The sequence below is a fragment of the Hesperophylax consimilis genome, chromosome 4 (assembly GCF_061612785.1).
Source record: "Hesperophylax consimilis isolate HC1 chromosome 4, BYU_Hcon_1.0, whole genome shotgun sequence".
Lineage (NCBI taxonomy): Eukaryota > Metazoa > Arthropoda > Insecta > Trichoptera > Limnephilidae > Hesperophylax > Hesperophylax consimilis.
In genome coordinates, this window is record NC_142839.1 from 32,394,820 (window position 1) to 32,418,122 (window position 23,303).

The window sequence follows — 23,303 nt, forward strand, 5'->3', positions numbered from 1 at the left end:
CCCCCTTTATCAAAATTTATTTGCTTATATATTATATTTTTGTTCATTAATTATTATAAATGTAATAAAAGAATATTTCATTTCAAAAAATTGAAAGAGACATTTACACTTTTTAAATGTCACAGATAATGCCCCGTTGATGACAAAAAAAATTGGCAGGTAATTAATATTATTACTGTAGCAACTAGCTGTAACCCGCCACGTGTTGTCTGTGGAGATATAGAAACAATAGCGCGTTTTGCTTTTACTTTATTTTTTTTTTCCATGTTGCTGTTAAAAATAGCATGTTTTTACCATGTCACCGGTGACATCTACATAATATAGGTATATAAAAACGCATGCGTATTCGAATGCTGCATTGTGTCAAAATTTCAAAGCAATTGGTGAAGATCTTTCGGAGATTTAAGATTTTGAAGAAACGAACATTTACATTTTTACAAAGTTTGATAAAGGGAACAAGGATTTTGAAAGAAAGGCAAGGAATAAAAATCACATACAAAAATAAAGCTAGTTAAATGTGTTTATAAATCTTTAATATTATAAATGTTCATACAAAATGAAATTTTTCACATTCATGATATAATTTATATATAAAGAATAAAAGTACGACACTTGTAACATCGCCGGAATGATTACACACAAATAAATGCAAATGGCGCAACATTCACATAATCAATGCGCTAATGTTAACGAAATGGGAAGAATATAAATAATTATTAATGCACAACTTGGCACCACGTGTCCATGTTTCAACAACTATCACTTAAACGTCAGATGTGGAGTAGAACTTATGCTCGGGTGTACTTGCCCCAGATGTGGAGCATGAACACAGAAGCGATGAATACGAGGGACATCACCAGGACGGGTACTGGACCACTGGAATTACATCAAACATCATTAATACTAAACTTACATGCATAAATAATATCATAAAAACTTGTACCATTCAGGACGGGTTGTTTTGGAGAATTTGAACAATTCATCAAATTTCAATGTTCATTTTCGGGGTCTGTGAAAGTCCTATGCAAGTTCTGTTAATATATCATTATAGGTTATTGGCTTGAAAGAACTGAAATAAAAACAGAACTTGAAAAAATCTTTCGCGGAACTGGAAAATGAACGTTGAAATTTGATGAATTGTTCAAATTCTCCGAAACAACCCGTCCTAAAAAATTGACTTATTTTTTGAAAGCTCAGACAGCAGGTGAGTTTGAAATATCCCTTTTTCATAAAAATGTCTAATTATATCCATAGATATGTTCCACCACAAACAAATAATGGATATCTGAAAAAACATACTTATTTTGTTCATTCAATTCAAGTGTTGCAACGATATCAAGTTGTAACAACCTCCAATTAAAATGGCAATTTAATATAGCATAATTTGAATCCCCCCAAAATAATGTATGATTGACATAGATTGGGTCTACTAGCATATGCATGAAATAGATTTTTTAATACATACAATAGTTTAGTAAAGGGTTAAGTATAGAACTTCGACAATGAGTACTTCTTTATGACACATCAATAAATCATTCAGCAGAAATTGACCCGTAATGTAAGATTGTAGATAGATTCAATGATCTCAAATTGAATTTACATTGCATTAATTAGTTTGAAGTCTCAACAACAACAACAAAAAGTCTCAGAAAAAGCTGGTGCTTATTGAAGTGTTAGGATCAAAAATTCTAAGGCAAAGAAACTTCATTCTTGATAAAACATACATATCGCGAATTGAAATGCCATATTTAGCTGGCTGAGATTCCAATGAAACACAAAAAACCAGTGACGATATCACATATTTTAAGCGTACGTGTACGCGAAAATACTATTATCGTTGTAGAACCATTCCTTCCAGTAAAGAATTTTAGTCACTGTCTGAATGACTATTGGGGTATGTTGCGAGGCTGAAGGTAGTGGACAAGGGAAGGATAAGTAAGAAGGAAGGTGGGAAAGTAAGTACTATAAGGAAGCCTTACACTTTGATTCCGGGAGAGTCATCGGTGTAGAACCTCCACATACCGCCGGAGGAGGTGCCGGTGTTGCGATTGCGCGCGCTGGTGGCGGGGGCGGCCTTGCGCTGGCGAGCGGTGCCGGCGGAGGGCACACGCGGTGCGCCCGCCTTGCTCGGGGAGCGTGAGCCCCCGGCGCCTACGGACGTCGAACTCGGTGAAGCGGGCTGGAAAGTGGAAAACAAAACAGATTAGATTTTTAACTAACTAACCATCACACCGCTTCTCCCAAGGGGTAAAGAAGATAGATTGCTACAGCCTCCTTGATTCATACATACCCTTCTATTATTCTGACTCTTGACATTGCCCAACTTAAGTATTTGATTCACTTGTTTATGCCATGTATTTTTTGGGCGTCCCCAACTTCTTCAACTCCTCTACATCTCCAAACCATCTAATCGTCCCTTTCTAATAATAAGTGGAAAATGTTGCTCGAACAATATTGGAGGACCTCAGGAAATCGAACCCGTGAAACCCGGGTGAGAACCCGACGCTTTGAAGCTTTCGACTTGTTAAAAGAGAATCTAATAAAAACTGTCTATCAAATACATGTCATGTTAACAGTGTGGTGTATATTTTTCGCCCATCACGCCAGTCATATCCCCGAGTTAAACTAAGTGTGATAATATGAATAACGAATATGATGTGTTACTAACTCAAATGACAGTCTTTTCCTTGTTTTACCGCCTGACAAAAACTCATCTCAATCTGACATACAAAGATGTATTTGTGCTTATTTAAATAGACTAGTATTGTACGCCATTCTTTCCTTCCACCCGGTCAGCCACATAATTTCTGTCGGGGTGGTCATGAAGTGCACCTCCAACTGGGATACTGACTTTCCAAAACTCTTTTCTTGACGTGTTTTTTTAAAACAAAGTGTCACCGGATTCCAAAATTTCATTTACATTTTTGACTCCAAATAATGTCAGGAATCAGTGGTTAAAATAAGTCAAGTACACCATGTATATATCGAATAATAGAATTTATGAAAATTTGAAGAATTGCATAATAAAAATATTGCTATGAATAGTTTTGCTAGTTTCTACTCAATTTATCACGATATTACCCCACTGTCCTAATTTTATTTAACATTTCGACACCTCGGCATAATGTCATAATTATGTAGAGATGTATTTATGTGAATGTCTAATTTCTGTGAAACTCTTATTAAGTGTTTCTTTCAATAAAATTACTATAGAATACAACCAAAAACTGTCCAACAATATCTAACAACCAAACCTAGTTCGATGTAATGAATAATAAATCAGATATTGTAGTGCTACAACAACAGTTTAGTGGACTATTTATCACTTACGAAGGAAAGGAAAAAATAATTTATTTGCATTTATAAAAAAACTGTTATTTACCGTCTTCAAACGAAGTGCATTTGATTTTAGAAAAAGTTGACAATTCTGCCTGATGGTTAGGTACAGAATATTTCTTTTGAAATACTTGGATTAATCTTTATTATTACGAAAAATGACTATATATGCATTTTTTTCTCAATTAAAGTTAAGTTTGAAGGTCTTAAAATACGAAGAAATTATTTAAATAACCTAAACTACGAATCTATTAACCTATTTTGTGAGTATTTCAAATCCCGGACTTACATAGTTGTTACCAGTAGGAACTAAGTTGAAATCAAATGTTTTGAAAAAAATTGTGTGTGCCAGGCGGAATTCGGCAACTTTACCTGAATTTAATTTACTGATTTTATAATTATCGCCATACGCTTGGTACATAATATCAAATAAGTTAGAAAAGACCACTGCATTGAACCAAACAAATTGCTGGTTTCACAAGATGTAATTTTGGTGAAGGGATTGTTGGAATTCTTAAATAGCTATGAATACCAGAGACTAAAATTATTAGCTTTCAGTAGTTTTGCGACCGACTTGACTGCAAACATTTGAAAAGTGTTAATTACAATTAACCAAAATATGAACAGGGACACGTAGAAAACAGAGGATTTCTGAAACATATTGGGGTTTATGGAAACACTATATAATTTGGCTACAAGAGTTATTAGGTTTGAGAAAGATTGAAATATAAAGCATTTTATAAAACGAGAAGCTTCTAATGAATGGAATGCACAAAAGTACAATGAAATCAGGAGAAGCTGCATAAGATTAAATGGTGTCAACTTGCATTGTTGGATACTTTTCAAAAATTAAAAGATAAACATTATTTCAATATTATACAATTGCAAGTCTCAAGATAGGTTTCCTCATTAAAATAACATATCAGACTAAATATGCCGTAGAAAGGTGAATCGGTTCATTTTAAATCTGTCAAAGGAACACAATTTTAAATAGCCTGAATAAATACCTGGGAATGTAGAAGCATAAGTCTGAAGATGCAATACGTTGTAATTAATCGGTAGTTACTACAATAAACAAATATAACTGAAGTATTCACTTACCATTTTCAATATATTTTAGTCTAGAATAAGATCGGTTTTGATGGAGACTGATGAAAGGCACACGTAGAAAGCGCCGTACGATGAAAAAAAAACCAAACCGATACACGTCGCAGAAACGTCAGCACATCACGATAAAAGTATTGCCACCCGTAAGGCAAATGTTGAAAAAAAGTTGTTTTAATTAGTTCCTACTTTTCATTCCCGTTTTTTAGGGCAAATTGAATAGAGATGAAATATTCCAACCATAAATATATTAGAGAAATACTTTTTTTAGGCGTGTGGGCGGGTTAAGGGAGTGGAATGTATAATAAGACATTCCAATACAAACCAAAAAATGCTTTCGAATTTTATTTTTCGTAGTCAGTATCCCAACAATATTTAGACGAAAATTCTTTAGTACTTTCTTAAATGGAAATATTTAAGTACTATTCAACATTTCAGATTAACCGTCTAGTAGCCGAGTGGACAAATGCGTCAGATTCCCATCCAGGCGTCGCAACTTCAAACCAATGCACAGTGGGCTAGCGCTCAAGGAAGGGCGGTTATAGCATGTTGACGTTGTGATAAACATTGAAATCATATGCTATTGTATTTTAAAATGCGTTTTGTTAATAAAAACAATTAGTATTGTTAACTATATATACATATATGGCTTTATTAATTATTTAAAACTATAAAATGTGTGTAAAATTGATTGTGGTTGATTTTATAAAGAGTTTATATATATATTGAATGGTTGGTGAATGCTAATAATATAATTATGTGTATGTTTTAGGACTTTTTATTTAAATCTATTTCATAATCACAATAAAGTCTCGTTAAACTGCTAGATAGCTGTTTTTCCAAAGGGGTTTTTCACCTTAATTGCTTGAGGACTTAAATTTCAAATTGTTTGGTACTAGCATTATTATCTGTTTTCAATGACTTGTTAAAATTTTGATTTATTTTACTAATTACTATTGGGAATAACCCATATTATTAGTATATTGTGTTATTCCCTTAATAATTTACATTGTTGCTTAATGTTATTTTCCAGGTATTAATTTATATTAATAATGAATGTGATATTTGCCAATGCAGTAGAGATACTTATTGTCTAATTTCTCAAGTAATGGTTAATTGATATTTTTGGAATTATTCAGTACGTAAACTAATGACTAATTACTCAAATAATTTTCAGTACTATGCATGGAGTGTTTATTGCAATTGTGCAGGAATTTATGGTAATAGAGATGTTTAATTTGGTAATGATAAAATTAAGAGATTTTGCTTTAAATTCTAATAGTTTATTTTAATTTCAAAACTATGTGTACATATGATTTTTACGTAGAACGTCGTAAACCGGCGCGCGGCGTTTGGATGACGCGTCCATAAACCGGTAACCAACCATACGTATGACGTATGTTTTTTCGTAGAACGTAACTTCTACGACGGTTTACGAACGGCGTAGATGACCTATAATTAAGAACAGAGCATGAATGTGCAATAAAAAAAAGTATCTCATAAACTGCTAATTCTAAAGAACATTTTTCATTAAATAACACTAGTGGAATCGTGTGGTAAAGTAGTTAAAAGTTTATGGAAACACAAATACAAATTTAAATATAACCAAGAAATTTATACGCGCATAGCAGGCGTACAATTCAAAAGCCTATCTATTTATATCTAATTTAAAAAAATATAAAAATAATTTAACATACCTTCAACTTGAAATTCCATTCTAAAAAAACACTCACAAATAAAAAAAATACAGCAAATTAGCAACGGTAAACACGGTGACTAATAAGGGCTCTGATAATAGTAATTTAGCACTTCCAGCAATCAGATCACTTTCGAAGCCGAAATACTAATAAAATCTTTGGCAAACCGGGATTGTATTTATACATGCAGTTAGTTTGATAATTAGGCAAGACTTACATAAAATAAAAACCTTATAATGAGGTCATCAATATTTTATGGCTATGGCCTACCGAGGGACCACTGTGCAATGCAGTCCTCCATCATTGCGACATTTTCTACTTATACAAAAATGTAAAACCCTCAAAGTATATCATTTTGGAACCTAGCCGGAATGCAAAATTTGATGCATTATTTTCAGAGTCCTGTTTCCTCAATGTGTACCATTTTTACAGCATCCCCGAAGAAGACACAGTAAGCCTTAAGGAACTTATATCCCATCGGGGCCTCATGTGTGGATCTAACATTAAAAGGAAGCTACAAGCCAAAAATGTGTACATTCTTGGTATACCTTATAAAATCGCTTGACAAACGGAGTCTAGAAACGTTCGATTTCAAGCAAAAAACTGGTTTTTACTTATTTTGTAAATAATTTTATAAGAAAGCAAAAAAGTTAATCAAGTGAAACTGTCACAGATAATCTTAGCTATAAAACTGTATTTTTTAAAAGTTGTTTCATTTATGCGTTCATACATTTCTATTGAAATTTTTTTTTTTGTAGTAGTTTATTTATATTTTTTATTTTTTAATGATAAACTAACGTTTATAAGACAAGGTTTTATGCATAGCATAAAGGATAACAAATAATTAGTCATCCGAAATACTAATACAAATTGAAAACATCTCCCGAGTAAAAATAATTAATTCCCGTTGGCCGCATTTATTTTTACTCGGGAGATGTTTTCAATTTGAATTAGTATTTCGGATGACTAATTATTGCTTATAATTATTTGTTATATTTTTTATTTGTATTCTACTCAAGCGAATCCATAGGAAAACCTTCAATTTAACAAAAGCCTATTTTTTAATTTTCATAATGTACACAAATTCGTTATAAAGATTAATCAAAATAGTGATTTGGCACTAAGCTTCGCCTTAAAAAATAAAATAAAAATCGGTTCCTGACAGGGGACCTCAACCCCAAGGTTGGGGTTCTAGGCCGGGACCTCTCCGGCCTAAGTGGAAGTCCGGCCCGACCGAGATGATATGTTATGTCTGTATCTGGCACAAAACATTATTTATAAAAAATAACAGATTTTTTGGTGTTATTTGTATTTTTTTTCTGTAACTTTTTGTTGCCAATTTGTCCATGAATAGTTTCCTTCTTAAATGCAGATGAATACATAACTCTAATTTTATGTGTAAGTGAGTCACCAGTTTAATTAGCATTATACTCGTAATTTCCTATTTAGTAAAATAGTGCTTGCTTGGAACTTGGAACCCAAGCCATCACAATACTCCGGTTATGAGGAAGTCCATCCACGGCACATAATATGTAAAACTGCTGTTCATTTCTGCTAAGAGATTTTAGTGTCCAGTCTAATCACAGACATAGGAATTAATAGACGAGAAGATAAAGGCGAGGGGTAAAATCAACTGTTGAAGAACGAAGGGAGTGAAGATGACTGTGATTCGTCAATAAATCAATCTGACAGTAAATAGGCATCTCGCATTATAATATCACCATTTACTTCTTAAAAGTAAAATCTGCTTTGAATGAATAGACATTTTTACATGGGAGCGCAAATTACTCGCCACGTTATGAACAAATTTGCGAAGTCCAAATTCGGCAAAGTAAGGCAGCTTCTATATTCAGAGTCGTAGTTAGTTTCAGAGTATTTAGTTAAGACACTTTTATAAATGTTCATAATTTACTTCCCAGCAACCAACCAGCTTTGTGTTTCGCGTCCAGACGTTTCTCGATGTGATAGTAACAACTGATTCATATTATACGATGTGAATATGCTTAAAATAAAATAAAATAATGCTTATATATGGAATGTAATACGACAATTGGGTTTATTCTCTTTTTTCGCATCTATTTTTACCAGTTTTCATAGTACAAGTAAACATTTTGCCGTGTTATTCCGTAAAATGAACCGATGATGCCTCGACCATAGTTCGCACAAGAATGATGACGTCACGTTTTCAAATATCACTTGAGGCCGTACGCGAGCCCAGCCGGCTCAATGGAACCGGTATGGGGAGTGGGGATAATACGCTTTTAATCACTTAGGGCAGGTCTACTAATATTCATATGTCTATGAGTCTAATGAACGATCTTCTTTCAATATAAACCATTCCAAACCCCCACCATGGTAATTAAGCCAAGGAATCTTTTTTATGGTGATACATGATAATAAACCAAAACCCCGCTACTGGAAAATACACCAACCAGACCTCCGGCACAGCGCCGGAACGGATTGGTTTGAATGCTACGACGGCGGGTCACCCGGCGGCCGCGGCCAGCCGCCCTACACACACGGTCACGTCCGAGCTCCATCAGAAAGGCAGACTTTTGGAGCAAAAGTCAGTTCTCCCGGAGCTGCAGACTCCAGCTGTTACCAGTAGTGCCAAAACTACCACGGACTGTCCAACTGTGGAAGTTCCCCTCAGGACCACGATCGCCGGTGAATTTTTTTTCTAATATTTATGCCATGCCTCATATATGGGGGATGTTGTCCACAGGGACTTTAGAAAAAGTAAAACTGGGTCTTGAAGAGTCAAGTTACAAGCAGTTTTTTTGTTTTTATAGGCGGTCATCGTCTTCAGTGCTCCATTCATCTTTCTGTCATAGATCCCATCCCCACACACTAAGGACGGGTTGTTTCGGAGGATTTGAACAATTCATCAAATTTCAATGTTGATTTCCGGGTTCTGTAAAGTCCTATTCAAGTTCTGTTATTATATCAGCATACGGTAGTTGCTTGACAGAACTGAAATAAAAACAGAACTTGAAAAAATCTTTCACAGAACCTGAAAATTAACTTTGAAATTTGAAGAATTGTTCAAATTCTCCGAAACAACCCGTCCTAATAGATTAGTTATTTTTTATTTAACAACCGAAATATTCACTATAAATAATTTATATGGCAGAACATGAGGTGATTTTTCACAAAAACGGCGCTCTACAAATTATCCAATTATTATTATTATTATTATTAACAACGTTTGCTGGGTCAGCTAGGATATATATGTACATATATATATTTTCAGCTTCAATAATGTCATATTTTTCAATCTTATCAATATGATTTCAAAATTATCGCCATACGCTTGGTACGAAATATTAAATAAGCTAGAAAAGACTAGCTAGTTTCGCAGGATGTAATTTTGGTGGAGATTGTTTTCACTAAGTAATGTTCTTAAATTTTTATGGATAGCCGAGACCAAAATTATTAGCGATTTGAAAAGTGTTAAAATTAACCAAAACAAGAAAAGGGGGGCACCTAGAAAACAACAGGATTTCTGAAACAGTTCCATGACAACTCAGGACAGGAGATAAAGCAACACAGTTTTGAAAAGTGATTTAAAGTAAAGAGATGGATTCAAGTATATTGATTTGTCGCTGTCCCAAGTTGTCCGGCTACAATTATACATACATACATCTGTAATTGATTGTCTCCCTTTCATTAGGATTTATCTAAACCTGTTCCCCATGCAGGGTCTTCCGTCATCTCCGAAAATTCTTCAGTGTTCAAATTACTTCTTCACCTTTCGTCAGTCCAGAATTTTCCACATAATGTGTGCTAATACTCCATCCCGATTTCCAGAATTAAAGAGTGAGGATGTTTGTGTACGGGATAACAAAATAATTACACATTTATGTGTAGTTAGGATTATTTTATTTTTTAAAGAAATAACCATTAAATGCTAATGCACTTGATACTCCGATATATGTTAACCATATATTTTATTATTGCACTTTATTTACAAGTAGGAATTCATTATTCTTGAATCAAGCAATACATTTCAACACATTGCTCAAAGTATATTTCAACAGCCTGTCTAGCTTATAGAACACTCGAATCACAGTAAGATCCTAGGTACAAAATATTAAGATCTCAGCTCATAATACTTATTTAATAATGAAACTACAAACCATAATCTAGATGAGATATTATTATGACGTTTCAATTGAGGGATAAATATGAATTATTATGCTAAAGGCACTCTATTTCAGTATATAGTTACAAGTTAAAAGAAAATCAAGAGTTAAACGATAAAATAAAAATGAATGTTCAACAAGTATAACAATTTGATGGAATCACAGGAAAAATTAACACATGCAGAAAACGTGCAAAGAGGGCAGTATGTACCACCGAATTCCCAATTTACAAACAGATGCTCAACTGACACCAATTACTCCATAAATACATCAACTCGGTGTAATGTTCTAAGCAATCCACACTCAGGGTGACAACCCTACACACCGTTGCAGTGTTCAAATGGCAATACATTTAAAATATTAGATACAAAATGTATTGGGGGGTGTTTGTGCGCTCACGCTCTTCTGGTGGGAATAAGGAGAGAGAGGGAGGTCATGGCGTCAGGGAATAGGGAGTGGTAGTTGACTAGAGGGACATAGGCGGCGGTGATGACGCGCCCGGCGAACCAGCGCCCGTGCAGCGAGTTGACGGACGCCACGGCTGTGGTGATGGCGGGACACTTGACATACACATTGCCCTGCGGAGATGCCTTGTCTACGTACACGTGCAACACGCCACCGTGCTTGTTGCATTCTTCTATGACGTCATCCCGGATCTCTGTATCCCAGTTGGGGTTCAGTTCCCTGTTAACAAAGCAATTGTGTCAATATGGATTTATGTTCTTTAAAAAATGAAGAGGAAATATAATATAAACAAAGGGTCTAAATTCAACATTTGTGACAACTCTTATAGACTTGTTATCACAAACTAATACATTAAAAGTTTGAATGCCACTTTGGGTATTAAATGTTTAAATTTACAAACAAAAACATCTGCAATAATAAGCGGTCAGATATTTCTGGCTTACTAGAAAAATAGTAATACAGTAGAAAGCCGATAATTCGAAAAAACGCCTAATTCGAAATTTTCGCCAAAAAAATATACACAGAAAATTTTTCTCATAGAAAATGGTTTTTTAATTCGAAATATTCGTTAATTCGTAATTCGAAATTTATTTTTGTCCGCACACCTAAATTTCTTTGTGTAATTCGAAAAACTTCGATTTTTGCAAAAATAAATCATAAAATTTCGTAAATCTGAATCTAAAAGACAGCCATAACGGTAAAATTCCGAAAAGTGTATTTTTACGTGGTTATATATCGCCCTAATTAGTATTATTATTTTGTAAATCGGAATCGATTTACACTGGAATGTCGTATTTTTTCCAATTTATTCTGAATATCCGAGTTTGAAGGGCAGAGAAAAATCGTTTTACGCGGAAATATGCCGTAGTTTTATGAATTTACTCCAAATATCTGAATTTGAAGGGTCGGCTGCGACGGAATTCGAATGCTAAATTTCAATTTACGCGGAAATATGACATATTTTTACGAATTTACTTCAAATATCTTCACACGTTGAGGATAGAGAGGTTTCAACAATAACTCTTGGGTTTTCCGAGCCCCAGATGCGACAATTTTGCGTGTTGACGAAGCCACCGAGGTGGAAATGGGCCTCATCACTCAAGATGATTTGCATTTGATTCACTCAAGTGAATTTTAATAATTTCAATGGGTTGTTGAAGCTTGTATCCATTTTTATTAATGGCGTTTTTTCTACTTGTCTAATGTCAAAAAATGACAGCTTCAAAAGTAACATCTACCGAAATAGCGGGCTATTAATAACGGCTCTTATTGGAAAACCCTTTATATCGTACTTTTCGAATATCCGAGTTTAAAGGACCAGCCGCGAAAATTTGATTTACGCTGTGGTATTTTTATGAATTTGCTTAGAATAACTGAACTTGAAGGGCCGATCGCGACGGAAATCGGCTGCAAAAATTCGATTTAAATGGGAATACTTGGTATTAATACGAGTTTACTCCAAAGATACCACCCAAATTCCAAGGGGCGGACGAGGAACTCGATTTTCGCCGTATTTTTTTTGTTCATACAATTTCGAATTACGTGGGAATTCGTTAATTCGAAATTTGATTTTTGACGTCCGCTGGATTTCGAATTAACGAGGTTCTACTGTATAAGATGAGGTATCAACTTACGCGGCAGGCTCAAACATGTTGTTGAGCATGAAACACTGGGTAGCAATGGGGGGGCAAACTTGCGGTTGGGGGGCTGTGAGCCCCGCACCTAGAAGCACTGAGGCAGCAGCCGGGGGCACCTGGAGGAGAAGACAAAAAAAAATTATAAGAACAAGCTTGAGCAGTTTACATTTAAATTTTATAATAATGTATCAAACATGAGCCTGACAAGAATGTACATTTTATTCAAGTGTTACAGTTATTTTACACTGCAACAACCTCCAATAAAAATGATTTATTGTAGCATATTTTGAATCCCCCCAAAAAATTGATGATGAAAATAATTTGGGTCTACTAGCATATGCGGGAATTATTTGAGACATAAGGCAAGAGTGTAAATACCTGGAAACCAGTTCCCTCTGCCAGTTTGAACATGAGCTGAAGTCGGCCCGTGGCACCGAGGTCGATGCCAGCCCTATCCAGTTCGTCCGTGTCAAAGCGGTGATGGGCGGCTCCTGCCTCTAGCCGCTCCGTCACGTTGCCCACCTTCATGGGTCGGCCCGCAAGCTCAAAGCCATTGAGCTGCTCTAGCGCCTTCTTGGCGTCGGCTGCGTGATGAAACTAAACAGAAAACAACATCACATTGAGTTAAATTTGAATTTTATGTTCAATGAACGCTTAAATATTTAATACCAGAGATTTTTAATAAATTTAATAATTCTTTTAAACCTCAGAATAATGAGAGACCCTGCCCCAAAAACACTAAGCGTTGGCTAATAAGCGACGAATCAATGTATCTCTGAACATTATTATTGATGTATTCCTGAACATCTCAACGTACCTGCCTAAATAATTTGTATATAGGTAGGTACTTTGATATATATTATTTTGTGATATTGTTTATTGTATAATTTTGTGTCATACATGTATTAAAAATTAAAAATGTTTATATATATTATTTGTAGAACCTACAGACAAGACGTCATGTGTGACAGCTTTGTGGGACTGCATAAAACTTGTATCTTTAAAAATTTATAATAAATAAAAAAAAAAAAAAAAAAATAAAAAAAAAATCAGACTATAGTTAACCTATGATTTATTTATGTTTTTATGGTGGAATAACTTGGAGTAAAATCTCAAATTGTAATATTTAACCATTGAAGATAATATCATTATGAACAACTCTCCAATGAAAAATGTGAAACATAATTTATTTTGAATATCTGAGTTAAAAAATCCGGCGTGACGGAAATCGGTGGAAAAATTTCGATTCTCGGAAATATCTGAATTTAAAAGGCCGGCGGCGACGAAAATCTGCCAAGAAATTTTGATTTATGCGGAAATATATCATATTTGTACTAATTTACATAAAAAATCTGAATTTAAAGGGTCGGCCGCGAAAATCGATTTACAAAATATGTGGGAATTCATTAATTCGAATTTCGATGTCCCGTGGATTTTCAATTAACCTTTCCGGGAGTAAGTTATGTAATGCTGGCCGTGCTCTGGGGAGTGAGTTTTTTTTACAAAAATAAAAAAATATATTTTTTGATTAAATTTTATGAGAGTATGCAAAATAAATAACAGCCAATATCTCTGTCGATAGTGATGTAAAATGTTTAAAATTGGTATAAAGTAACAGTAATATGCCCATAGATAGCAATACGATGCATATTTACAGAATATGCATCGAATATGAATATGCAACCCCTGTCGTCCATACTCCTTTGGCGAAAGTGTGTACCGTCGTCCATTAGCGTCCATACTCCCGGAAAGGTTAAAGAGGTTCTACTGTATAATAAATCCGAGAAACACCGAGAATGGGTGAAACGGTTAAGTATATATGACATCACATTGAGCACTTCAACCACAGACATAGGAATTAATAGACGAGAAGATAATGGCGAGGGGTAAAATCAACTGTTGAAGAACGAAGGGAGTGAAGCTGACTGTGATTCGTCAATAAATCAATCTGACAGTAAATAGGCATCTCGCATTATAAAGCTAGCATTACACTTGTAAGTTTTTTCGTAAATTTACGACTTCTAGCCAATGGGCATCTTGCATTTTGAAAATCCAATGCGCCCATTGGCTAGAAGTCGTAAATTTACGAAAAAACTTACAAGTGTAATGCTAGCCTAATATCACCATTTACTTCTTAAAAGTAAAATCTGCTTTTGAATGAATAGACATTTTTATTTTCAGGGTCGAATATTTCGTTTAAGTATTTAGTTAAGACACTTTTATAAATGTTCATAATTTACTTCCCAGCAACCAACCAGCTTTGTGTTTCGCGTCCAGACGTTTCTCGATGTGATAGTAACAACTGATTCATATTATACGATGTGAATATGCTTAAAATAAAGTAAAATAATGCTTATATATGGAATGTAATACGACAATTGGGTTTATTCTCTTTTTCACATCTATTTTTACAAGTTTTCATAGTACAAGTCAACATTTTGCTGTGTTATTTCTTAAAATGAACTGATGATGCCTCGAACATAGTTCGCACAAGAATGATGACGTCACGTTTTCAAATTTCACTTGAGGCCATACGCGAGCACAGCCGGCTCCAATGGAACCGGTATGGGGAGTGGGGATAATACGCTTTTAATCACTTAGGGCAGGTCTACTAATATTCATATGTCTATGACTTCAACTAAATTAGTTTGTTAATTTTAATACAAGTGATATAATTATTTTAAATTATAACAACCTCCAATAAATTATTTAATATTGCATATTATGAATCCCCCCAAAAGAATGTATGTTTAACATCAATTGGGTCTACTAGCATATGCGGGAATCTAGTTTCAAGAGTTTTAAGGTAATACTCACTGTTAGGAATCCGTAGCCTTTGGATTTACCAGAATCAGGATCCGTGATGAGCTGGATGTTGTCTATTTTGCCAAAGGGTTCGAAGATCCCTCTGAGCATGTCCTCGGTGATGTTGAAGTGGAGGGAGCCCACGTACAGCCGGGTCGGGCCCGTGTTATTCTTTGGTGCCAGGTTGGGCAGCGAGTTGCCCATGCGGTTCTTCTCCGCCTGTGTGTGCTGTACTATGATGGGAACGCCCAGGAGCTTTTGGCCAGTCAGTCCCAGAGCCTGAAAGAGTCACTTTGGTTACTTAATAATATTTAAACATCAAATAATTCTGTCGGGTTGTGAGATTAGTATGAAAAGTAATCTCTTAACAATTTTAAAAATGTTACTATTGAAAACTGGTGAAAGGGTTAACCTTGAGATTAATAACGTGGCATATTTAGACACAACCTATGTGTTTTAAATGAAACTCTGAATCAAGTGCGCGACATCCACATAAGGTGAAAGGGTTCGATGGATCACATATGAGACATCTGCGTAAGGTGGACAACATTACAATACTCCAACTTCAATTAGCCTAAAAAAATGTTCATTTCAATTCAAGTGTTATAATTATATTAAATTAAAACAACCTCCAAAAAAATGATTTAGTTTTGCATATTTTGAATCCCCCCAAAGAATGTATTGTTAAACATTAATTGGGTCTACTAGCATATGCGATTATGTTCAGGTATAAGAAGTTTAGTTTTTCAATCTTTTGAAAACTATTTAACTCAATGGTATTTTTTGTCAACGTTGAGGCAAATTCTCAATTGAGACATAATATGGAAATATATAGAATACAATAAAACCTACCAATGGCACACTTTCCGTGTCCTTGAATTCAATGTAAGAGATGCCCTTGAAGCGGCGCGTCTTGTTGCAGGTGATGAGGCGCACATCACGCACCTTGCCCACGGCGGAGAAGAACTCCTCGAGGTCGCGGGCGCGGATGCGCTGGGAGAGCTGCATGCAGAACACGGTGCGCGCGTCCCGCTCCTCGGGGGCCAAGTCGTCTGCGGCCGAGGGCAGAGGCACCGGCGGCCCACCACGCCTCGGGAACTCTTGCGATCTGATAATACCAACACATTCATTAACTCAATCAGTAACAAGTCAGACATTGGTAAGTTGTGAAGAGGAAGGAAATTGAGACAGTGGAGGAAGATACGAATCAACATAAAGTCATTACGAGAGACATTTCCATATTGAATTCTTTCACCTGATAAAATATAAGTTTTCTTTGATTGTTATTTCTTGTTAGAGCAATCCCGATGAGTTACATAACTCATTGTAGGAAGGGAGGAACTTACAACACATAGGTGGGAGTTAATAGGCACAATTAAGTATCTCAGGATAATGTGTACATATCTGATTAGCAATTGAATTTTTGATAACTATAATGATAAGAACAAGCTATTTCAATTTCTAGACTCGTCTTCTGCTCTGAATTTCGATGAGCTTATGAAAGAAATGTTAATTTTAATTTAAGTGTCGCAAATATTTACAAATTTGTAACAACCTCCAAAATAAAAAATAGAATTTAATATTGCATATTTTGAATCCCCCCAAAAGAATGTATGTTTAACATCAATTGGGTCTACTAGCATATGCGGGAAATAAATTGGCATTAGATTCTTGTACTTACTTTGATCGGCTACGGGGTTTCCGTTTGATTTCTACTTCTTTCTCTCTAATTTTATCTTTTTCTCTCTCCCTGTCTTTTTCTCTAGGTCTGTCATCTCTCTCTCTTTCTTTCTCTCTTCGATCTGATGGTCTCTCTTCTCTTTCCCTCGACACTCGGCGACTGCGGCTGCGTTCCCGGGATCTCCGCGCATCTCGTGACCGCCTGAAAACAACACTTCAATAAATTGCAAGGGAACAAATTATTTACAACTAACAACTTAAAGATATACAGGTGTCAATTTGTTGCTTTGGGTGTAAGATTACTTGGCTGGTATGAAAATTGATATCTAATAACACTTCATAAATAATCTATTTAGTTTTGCATATTTTGAATCCCCCCAAAATTGTAGAGTTAAACAAGAATTGGGTCTACTAGCATATGCGGGGAAACATGAAATTGTACAAAGTCTGAAGATGGAAAACTATTAAACAGAAAATATTCATTCTTAATTGAATCATTAAAATAATAAATTTGAATCTAACTTGTTATAGTTTAAATCATGAATGATATTGTAATAAATGTGTATGTATAAGTAAACTCACCCAGATCTTTTGGAGGCATCTTTGTTTCGATCCGAGTGTTTGTGCTTGTCTGCGTGCTTGTCGTAGCGGTGCTTGGAGGATGAGGAGTAGTGATCATCCTGTCACACAAAGCAGGCAAAGTAGGACCACCCAGCAAACAACACCGCAACAAAAATCAAAAAAACATTAGTTCACTACTCATGTTTAGCTTTCAACCTAACCTGGTCACATACATTGCCCAACTTGAGTTCTACCAGCACAGAGCAACCAACCTAGTTGGGATGAATGCTACTACGGATATACTATTATTGATATTATCTTTTTGTTTGAGGAACATCCCAAGTAGATTGCGCTGCATAAGTTGGTACTCTCAGATAGAAGTATAGTAGAATGTATGTATGTTTGTTAGGTTGTACGCAATGTGGACCGGGCTAGGGTGGACGGCGGAAGACCGTGGATTGAACAGCTAACATGGCGCATGGCGCAGCGGGAGGGAGGGCGACACTTACCCTTCACCACCTGTCTAGAGGGGGGACACAGCCACCGCAATACTTCTGCAAAAGATACATCCGTCAGCTACATGTTATCACAACATTTGAAAATTATTCTAATCCTTCCACAATATTAAAACAAGCTATGCATATTTACAAGATATCAAAAGATTGGCTGTAAACATAATAATCTTTGTCAATGATTGAAAGTTTTAAAAGTACCCATTGAAATGCATGTAGGTATGTATTTTAAAATTAGAATAGTTAACTATGTATAAGTAAAAAAAAAACTGAGTAGGTTTTGTTTATAAATCATGAAAATGAATAATCACCTTTGCTTACACTGTTGGCACAAACAAAGAGCATGATATGTCAAGAGAACCTATAAGTATCATAAGATCAGATCAAATGAGATGAGGGGAGGGAGAAATGGAAATAGTCTGCGTCACGGAGCGGAGGAGTCCCACCAGGAGCCGGTCTGCTGCCCGAACCGCCTGAACAGAAACGTTACCATGTCAGCCACTGCACTATCACTATGCGCTACTGACCACACTCGCACAACACTTCTCTCACCACTCTGCACACCAACACCAGTGAGTTCATCACTTGCTTGCAACAAACAGCCCTAATCAAATAGGTCTGTCGTCATAAATAGATAGATGGGGGTTTCAAGCTTTTGTGTTCATCTCTGTTTTACGACAAAAACAACAGGATTGGATGTTTATTAAACTGCAAAAGCATTTCGGAGTGGGAGTAATTCAAATCTTAGTCTGATTTGTAATCCAATGAGCTCAGTGCATGTGGTTCATGTTACAATTTTTGATAAAAAATTTAAATTAGCTTCAAAATATATTGCAGAAGACAAATAATTTAATTTAACAAGAGATTTTTGAAGCAATAAAGCTGGGAGTGAGTGGAATAAAATTTATGAAAAAAAGTATATAAAATTGTTCAATAATCAGTACCTCTCCGTCTGTGTCTGCCAGGTGAAGCAACCTCGACTAATTGCACAAAGTTCTATAAATATAAAGAAAGGAGACCAAATGTCATTTGATTATATTATATAAAGGTTGCATAGAATGAGGTTTAATTCAATATGTCGGGGTGACTTGATGTGTGGTTCTTATGAACTAATAGACGGCACTCCTTCAAATGTGGAGCCATGAATATAAAAGCTAGGGGCGAGATACAACTTTCAAACAAGTTATTGTGGAGAACTGACCTTTTTGTATGGCGCCTCCAACATGGCTTCCACGTCCAAATCTTCTGCCATCTCTGCAAAATAATAACATTTCATATTACAATTCAGAATTATCAGACTAGCGGTTAGCGGAGTACCCGGCATTGCTGAGGTTATGAATAGTTTGGTGTTGAGTTTTGAGGTTGTGAATCCTAGTGGACAGGGTGGATTAAAGGATTAAGTACTTGTTTCACTTCATCGTGCCACGTCTCAGGCCTACTCGACTTCTTCTATCATTCACTTCCATGCCATACATTTTCTTATGCCCCTTTCTTCTTTCATCACATACGCCACATTTTACCACACATTCATTCATTTGACTGTGCCATGTCTTACTCTGGCGTATTCGGCTTTTTCAAAAAATTCACTTGTACGTCATACATTCTTTTTACACCCCTTTATCGAACATTGTATCGACTTAAATTCTACTCCCTATGAGCAGAGGTATTGCATCAAGTCTGCCTCGGGTATCCCTGAATTTTTCTGCCGTTCACTGATGGTTACCATTAAAAAAAAACTACACTACATCGGTTTTAATTTGACTTAGTATCCCATTCCAGTGCAGACACAATGCGTTAAGTCTTCCTGGGACGACCCTGACTTTTTCTACCATCAAACCACTATTTAAACATTCCTGGCACTAATAAGAACAAACTTTGAAATTCCCAGTGAAATCGGTCCAGTAGTTTTGATTCTATAGGGCGCACACATAAGAATGTTGCCCTTTATTTATATAAATAATATGCGAGGATTCAGTTTGTTATTCAGTAATAAAAACTCAATGTGGGACTAAAGTCAGATCAGAACTATTTGGGGATTATCATTAACATCACGGATAAGCACATCCTTGTCCCCGGTATTTACAAGTATATGGCTATAAAAGACACACGAGACGGCAGGTGTTAACAGACTTCAATAATAAGCAAGTAGGTAACTAATTATACATTTTATACTATCACAAGACTATACTATTTAATTATAATTTCAGTTGCAGGTGAAGAATTTTCCAGTTTGGCAGATCTTGTGGTAGACGTAAGACACTTGTGTCGGGATCACACGAGACAATACAATAGTGTCTTATCCCTGCTCTGTGAACAGCTTCGACCGTGTAGGGCAGGACAATGAGACAATAAACAATTCTACCATAGTTCAAACGCGGAACGCTGTCGAAATGGATACACGACGACGCGAGTTACGAGCGAGTTTGTGAAAAATATTAGTTCTTTTATACCAAGGTGTGTTGGAATTGTTGGAAGACGAAGTAAATAATAAAAACTGTAGATTAGGAATTGGATGGGGTGCAGATCTACACTGGGATTGTCTTCAATGATCCTAAAAGAATCAGAAGTACAGTAATAAAGGAAAGCATATATGCTCGGGTCAAACTACAAATAAAAATAACATTTTTAGTGACGGGTATGAGCTTCAGATGGCTGCAAAATACATTTAGTGTTGAAAGCCGCTATATCGCTTCCTTTACCTGAAGTTTGTGATGCTATCTAAGAAGTATTAAAACATTCTTGTCCCTATAAAACGGGCAATCAATGCGCCATAAACAGTCATGTTCACTATATGTATGCAGTTATCAATTTATTCATTTCTTCCAGTTTCCATTTATGCCTCATTTTTAATATGATAAAATGTGCAAGAGCGACACGTACGCAGAGAGAATGGGTATAGGCTAGAGGTGGCTAGGCGCGGTGGTAGAGTTAAGACATCATCCTGTGCAGATAGCTTGCCCGTCTATTTCTAAGACAGTGTCCTGTCTTCCAAACCACTGTTCACACTAGGACAGTGGGTCCGGAGCTGGGACAAAACATTATTATACCCTCCTTGTGTGATTGCTGCATTATGAACCAAACATAGTCCGGAAAAGCAGGAAAAAGACGGATCCCATTATAGTGTTATGCAGCCTATGTATTTTATTACCTGCTGCCTTCAATACTTATAATAGAGAATTTGTGAGAGCATAACCAGATATGTACAGGAAAATATTGCCTTTGTAAATAAACTCAAGGGTATCTATTATACTCTATAGATAAATTTTAAAACCTATGAAAAAAACATAACAGGTTTTATTTTCATAATACTAGTGTTTGGTTTTAGATAAGTTGTAAGTAAAAAAAAAAGATTACTTATAGGAACAACATGAAAACCAATCGTAGTTATGTGCATAATCAGTAATGTGAAATTGAAAAGAACTATAAATCATTGTAGAAGAATTATGTCCGCGGGATTGGTAATAAATGCAAATTTTGCAGAAAATTATTTATGTACAGGTAATATCAACAGAAAATTCAAGATAAATAGATTGATGATTGTTTGATGAATAAAATACCAAAATAATGTATATATTGGTATCATATAATGATAATTATTTAATTTTTGACTTTATATAGGGGCTTTTGAGTTTCGAGACATGGAAAACTTGAATAGAAATGAATTGAATATTCTGACGATTTTTGTTTTACCTGATAGGGTCGGGGAAAAGTGAAGATAAAAACTCAAATCTGGAATAGGAAAGCCTTGACGAAAAGTAGTACGAGGCGTAAATCAAAACAGTACTAATAAACGATTGCTGTTCAACCAAAGCAAGACTTCCAAAACGAGTCTCCGCCTCATAAATTAAATAAATCGTGTGAAGATAAAGAATGAATAAAATGGCGATGCCCACCGGATGTAATCATTCATTGTCAGATACGGTGGTCATACTTTACATTTTAAGCTATATGCACTGAAAACTTGAAGGTTAAACACATACCTGTTCTGCTGTATAGTACGAATATTTTAATTCTAATGTCTCCGTTGACACCAGGACCTGGGAACCTTTGACTTGCTTTGACTCGTTTGTACTATTTTACGTGCTTCTTGTGGATTCCCGTCTACTGCAAACAGCACATTTGCCGGAAATACTAACATCAGGGTTGCCAATGCATATATGCATATGTTCTAAAATACCCACATAGATGTTTAAAATCCTCAAATTGGGGACAACAAAATAACAATTCCCCACTAGCTCCTTTCAAAATTCTAAGTATTGAAATTAGCATTAATTTATTATTTGGTAATTTTCGGATATTCTCTTTCTTTCTGGCTTAAAAACTAAAAAAAAATTGGAAAAATGATTCGAAAGAAAACGAAATTCTAAAAACCTACATTCTTACTTGTAAATGTCCTGATCCGCATTTTTGAGATGTTTGCAAATGTTAGATAGAAAGTTAATTTTACCGTACATAATTTTAAATCATATTCATTGTAAAACCTAACTAAATTATGTACCTATTCAAAACTTTAACTCCAAGAATAATAATAATATTATAAGTATCATAAGTCGATTGCCTCAAGGTTCGATATATTTTACGAACCTTCGTTTTACCTACATAATTTACACCGTATTCATGGTAAACCATAACTAAACATTATAAAATTGTGTACCCATTCAAAAACTTTAACTCGAAGAATAATAATATTTAGTACTTATCATAAGTTAATTTGCCTCAAGGTTCGATATTTTCCACTCGGGTTTGTTGAGGTTTGTCTATGAATGCAATCCTATTTCCGTTATTAATATTTTTTGTTTTTTTTTTTATAATAAGGATTTATTTATTCTACTTTTAATAATAATTAAAATATATTATATTAAAAATTGGCGTTAGTTTGTTGGTGTATTCCTGCCTATTTTTAAAGCTATAATATTTGTCACTGGCTAGCTAATCAAGGAATGCAATATTTATTGAGTTCTAAATTCAGAACTCAACTTACGTTAAATATAAATCAAATACCGAGTCTAGGATGATCAACCAACACAGATCTAATATCAAAGATTTTCTTAAAACCAACTTATAAGTATACTTTCCAATGATACGATGCTGATTTTTTTATAACTTAAACATAATATTGTGTTGTTATTTGTATTTTTGTTATAAACTGCTGTAAACTGTTATAAACTGCTGTAAACTGTTTATTTTATTTTATAAATTTAGCCCGCTCTCAACACAGAAGTTCCTAAGGGCATAACACACCACCCATGTAAAGGAATTAATAAAAAATAAAATAAAAAAGAACTCAACAACTACATCCTTATTAATAGATGAAATGTATCGCGAGAGCAAGAACCGCGGTATAGAATTTAGAAAAAAAAA

The 23,303-nt window shown here is 35.1% G+C and overlaps 2 protein-coding genes across 2 annotated transcripts; both read right to left on the reverse strand.

Moving 5' to 3' along the window:
* Positions 1-516: 516 nt before the first annotated feature.
* On the reverse strand, positions 517-4,575 carry Sec61beta (Sec61 translocon subunit beta). Its single transcript, XM_089631408.1, has 3 exons — positions 4,438-4,575; positions 1,980-2,179; positions 517-876 (listed from the first exon to the last, which is right to left on the reverse strand). The coding sequence occupies exons 1-3, from the start codon at positions 4,438-4,440 to the stop codon at positions 789-791; spliced, it is 291 nt and encodes a 96-aa protein (XP_089487534.1). The 5' UTR covers positions 4,441-4,575; the 3' UTR covers positions 517-788.
* Positions 4,576-10,007: 5,432 nt separating this feature from the next.
* On the reverse strand, positions 10,008-22,075 carry Caper (RNA-binding protein 39-like protein Caper). The gene is made up of 9 exons (XM_089651684.1): positions 21,923-22,075; positions 19,144-19,196; positions 17,452-17,549; positions 16,871-17,071; positions 16,042-16,297; positions 15,202-15,468; positions 12,763-12,981; positions 12,382-12,500; positions 10,008-10,966 (listed from the first exon to the last, which is right to left on the reverse strand). Exons 2-9 carry the CDS (start codon positions 19,192-19,194, stop codon positions 10,678-10,680), a joined length of 1,500 nt encoding a protein of 499 aa, XP_089507810.1. The 5' UTR covers positions 19,195-19,196; positions 21,923-22,075; the 3' UTR covers positions 10,008-10,677.
* Positions 22,076-23,303: the final 1,228 nt, after the last annotated feature.

What these genes read in the sequence shown, in the direction of transcription:
- Sec61beta (XM_089631408.1), bottom strand. An exon ending in GACTCTCCCGGAATCAAAGT is followed by an intron (nt 877 to 1,979) that starts GTAAGGCTTCCT and finishes ATGTAATTCCAG; the next exon opens with TGGTCCAGTACCCGTCCTGG.
- Caper (XM_089651684.1), bottom strand. Translation starts at nt 19,194, where the DNA reads ATGGCAGAAGATTTGGACGTGGAAGCCATGTTGGAGGCGCCATACAAA. An exon ending in GATGCCTCCAAAAGATCTGG is followed by an intron (nt 17,072 to 17,451) that starts GTGAGTTTACTT and finishes TGTTGTTTTCAG; the next exon opens with GCGGTCACGAGATGCGCGGA. An exon ending in CAGAGGGAACTGGTTTCCAG is followed by an intron (nt 12,501 to 12,762) that starts GTATTTACACTC and finishes CTTCTCCTCCAG; the next exon opens with GTGCCCCCGGCTGCTGCCTC.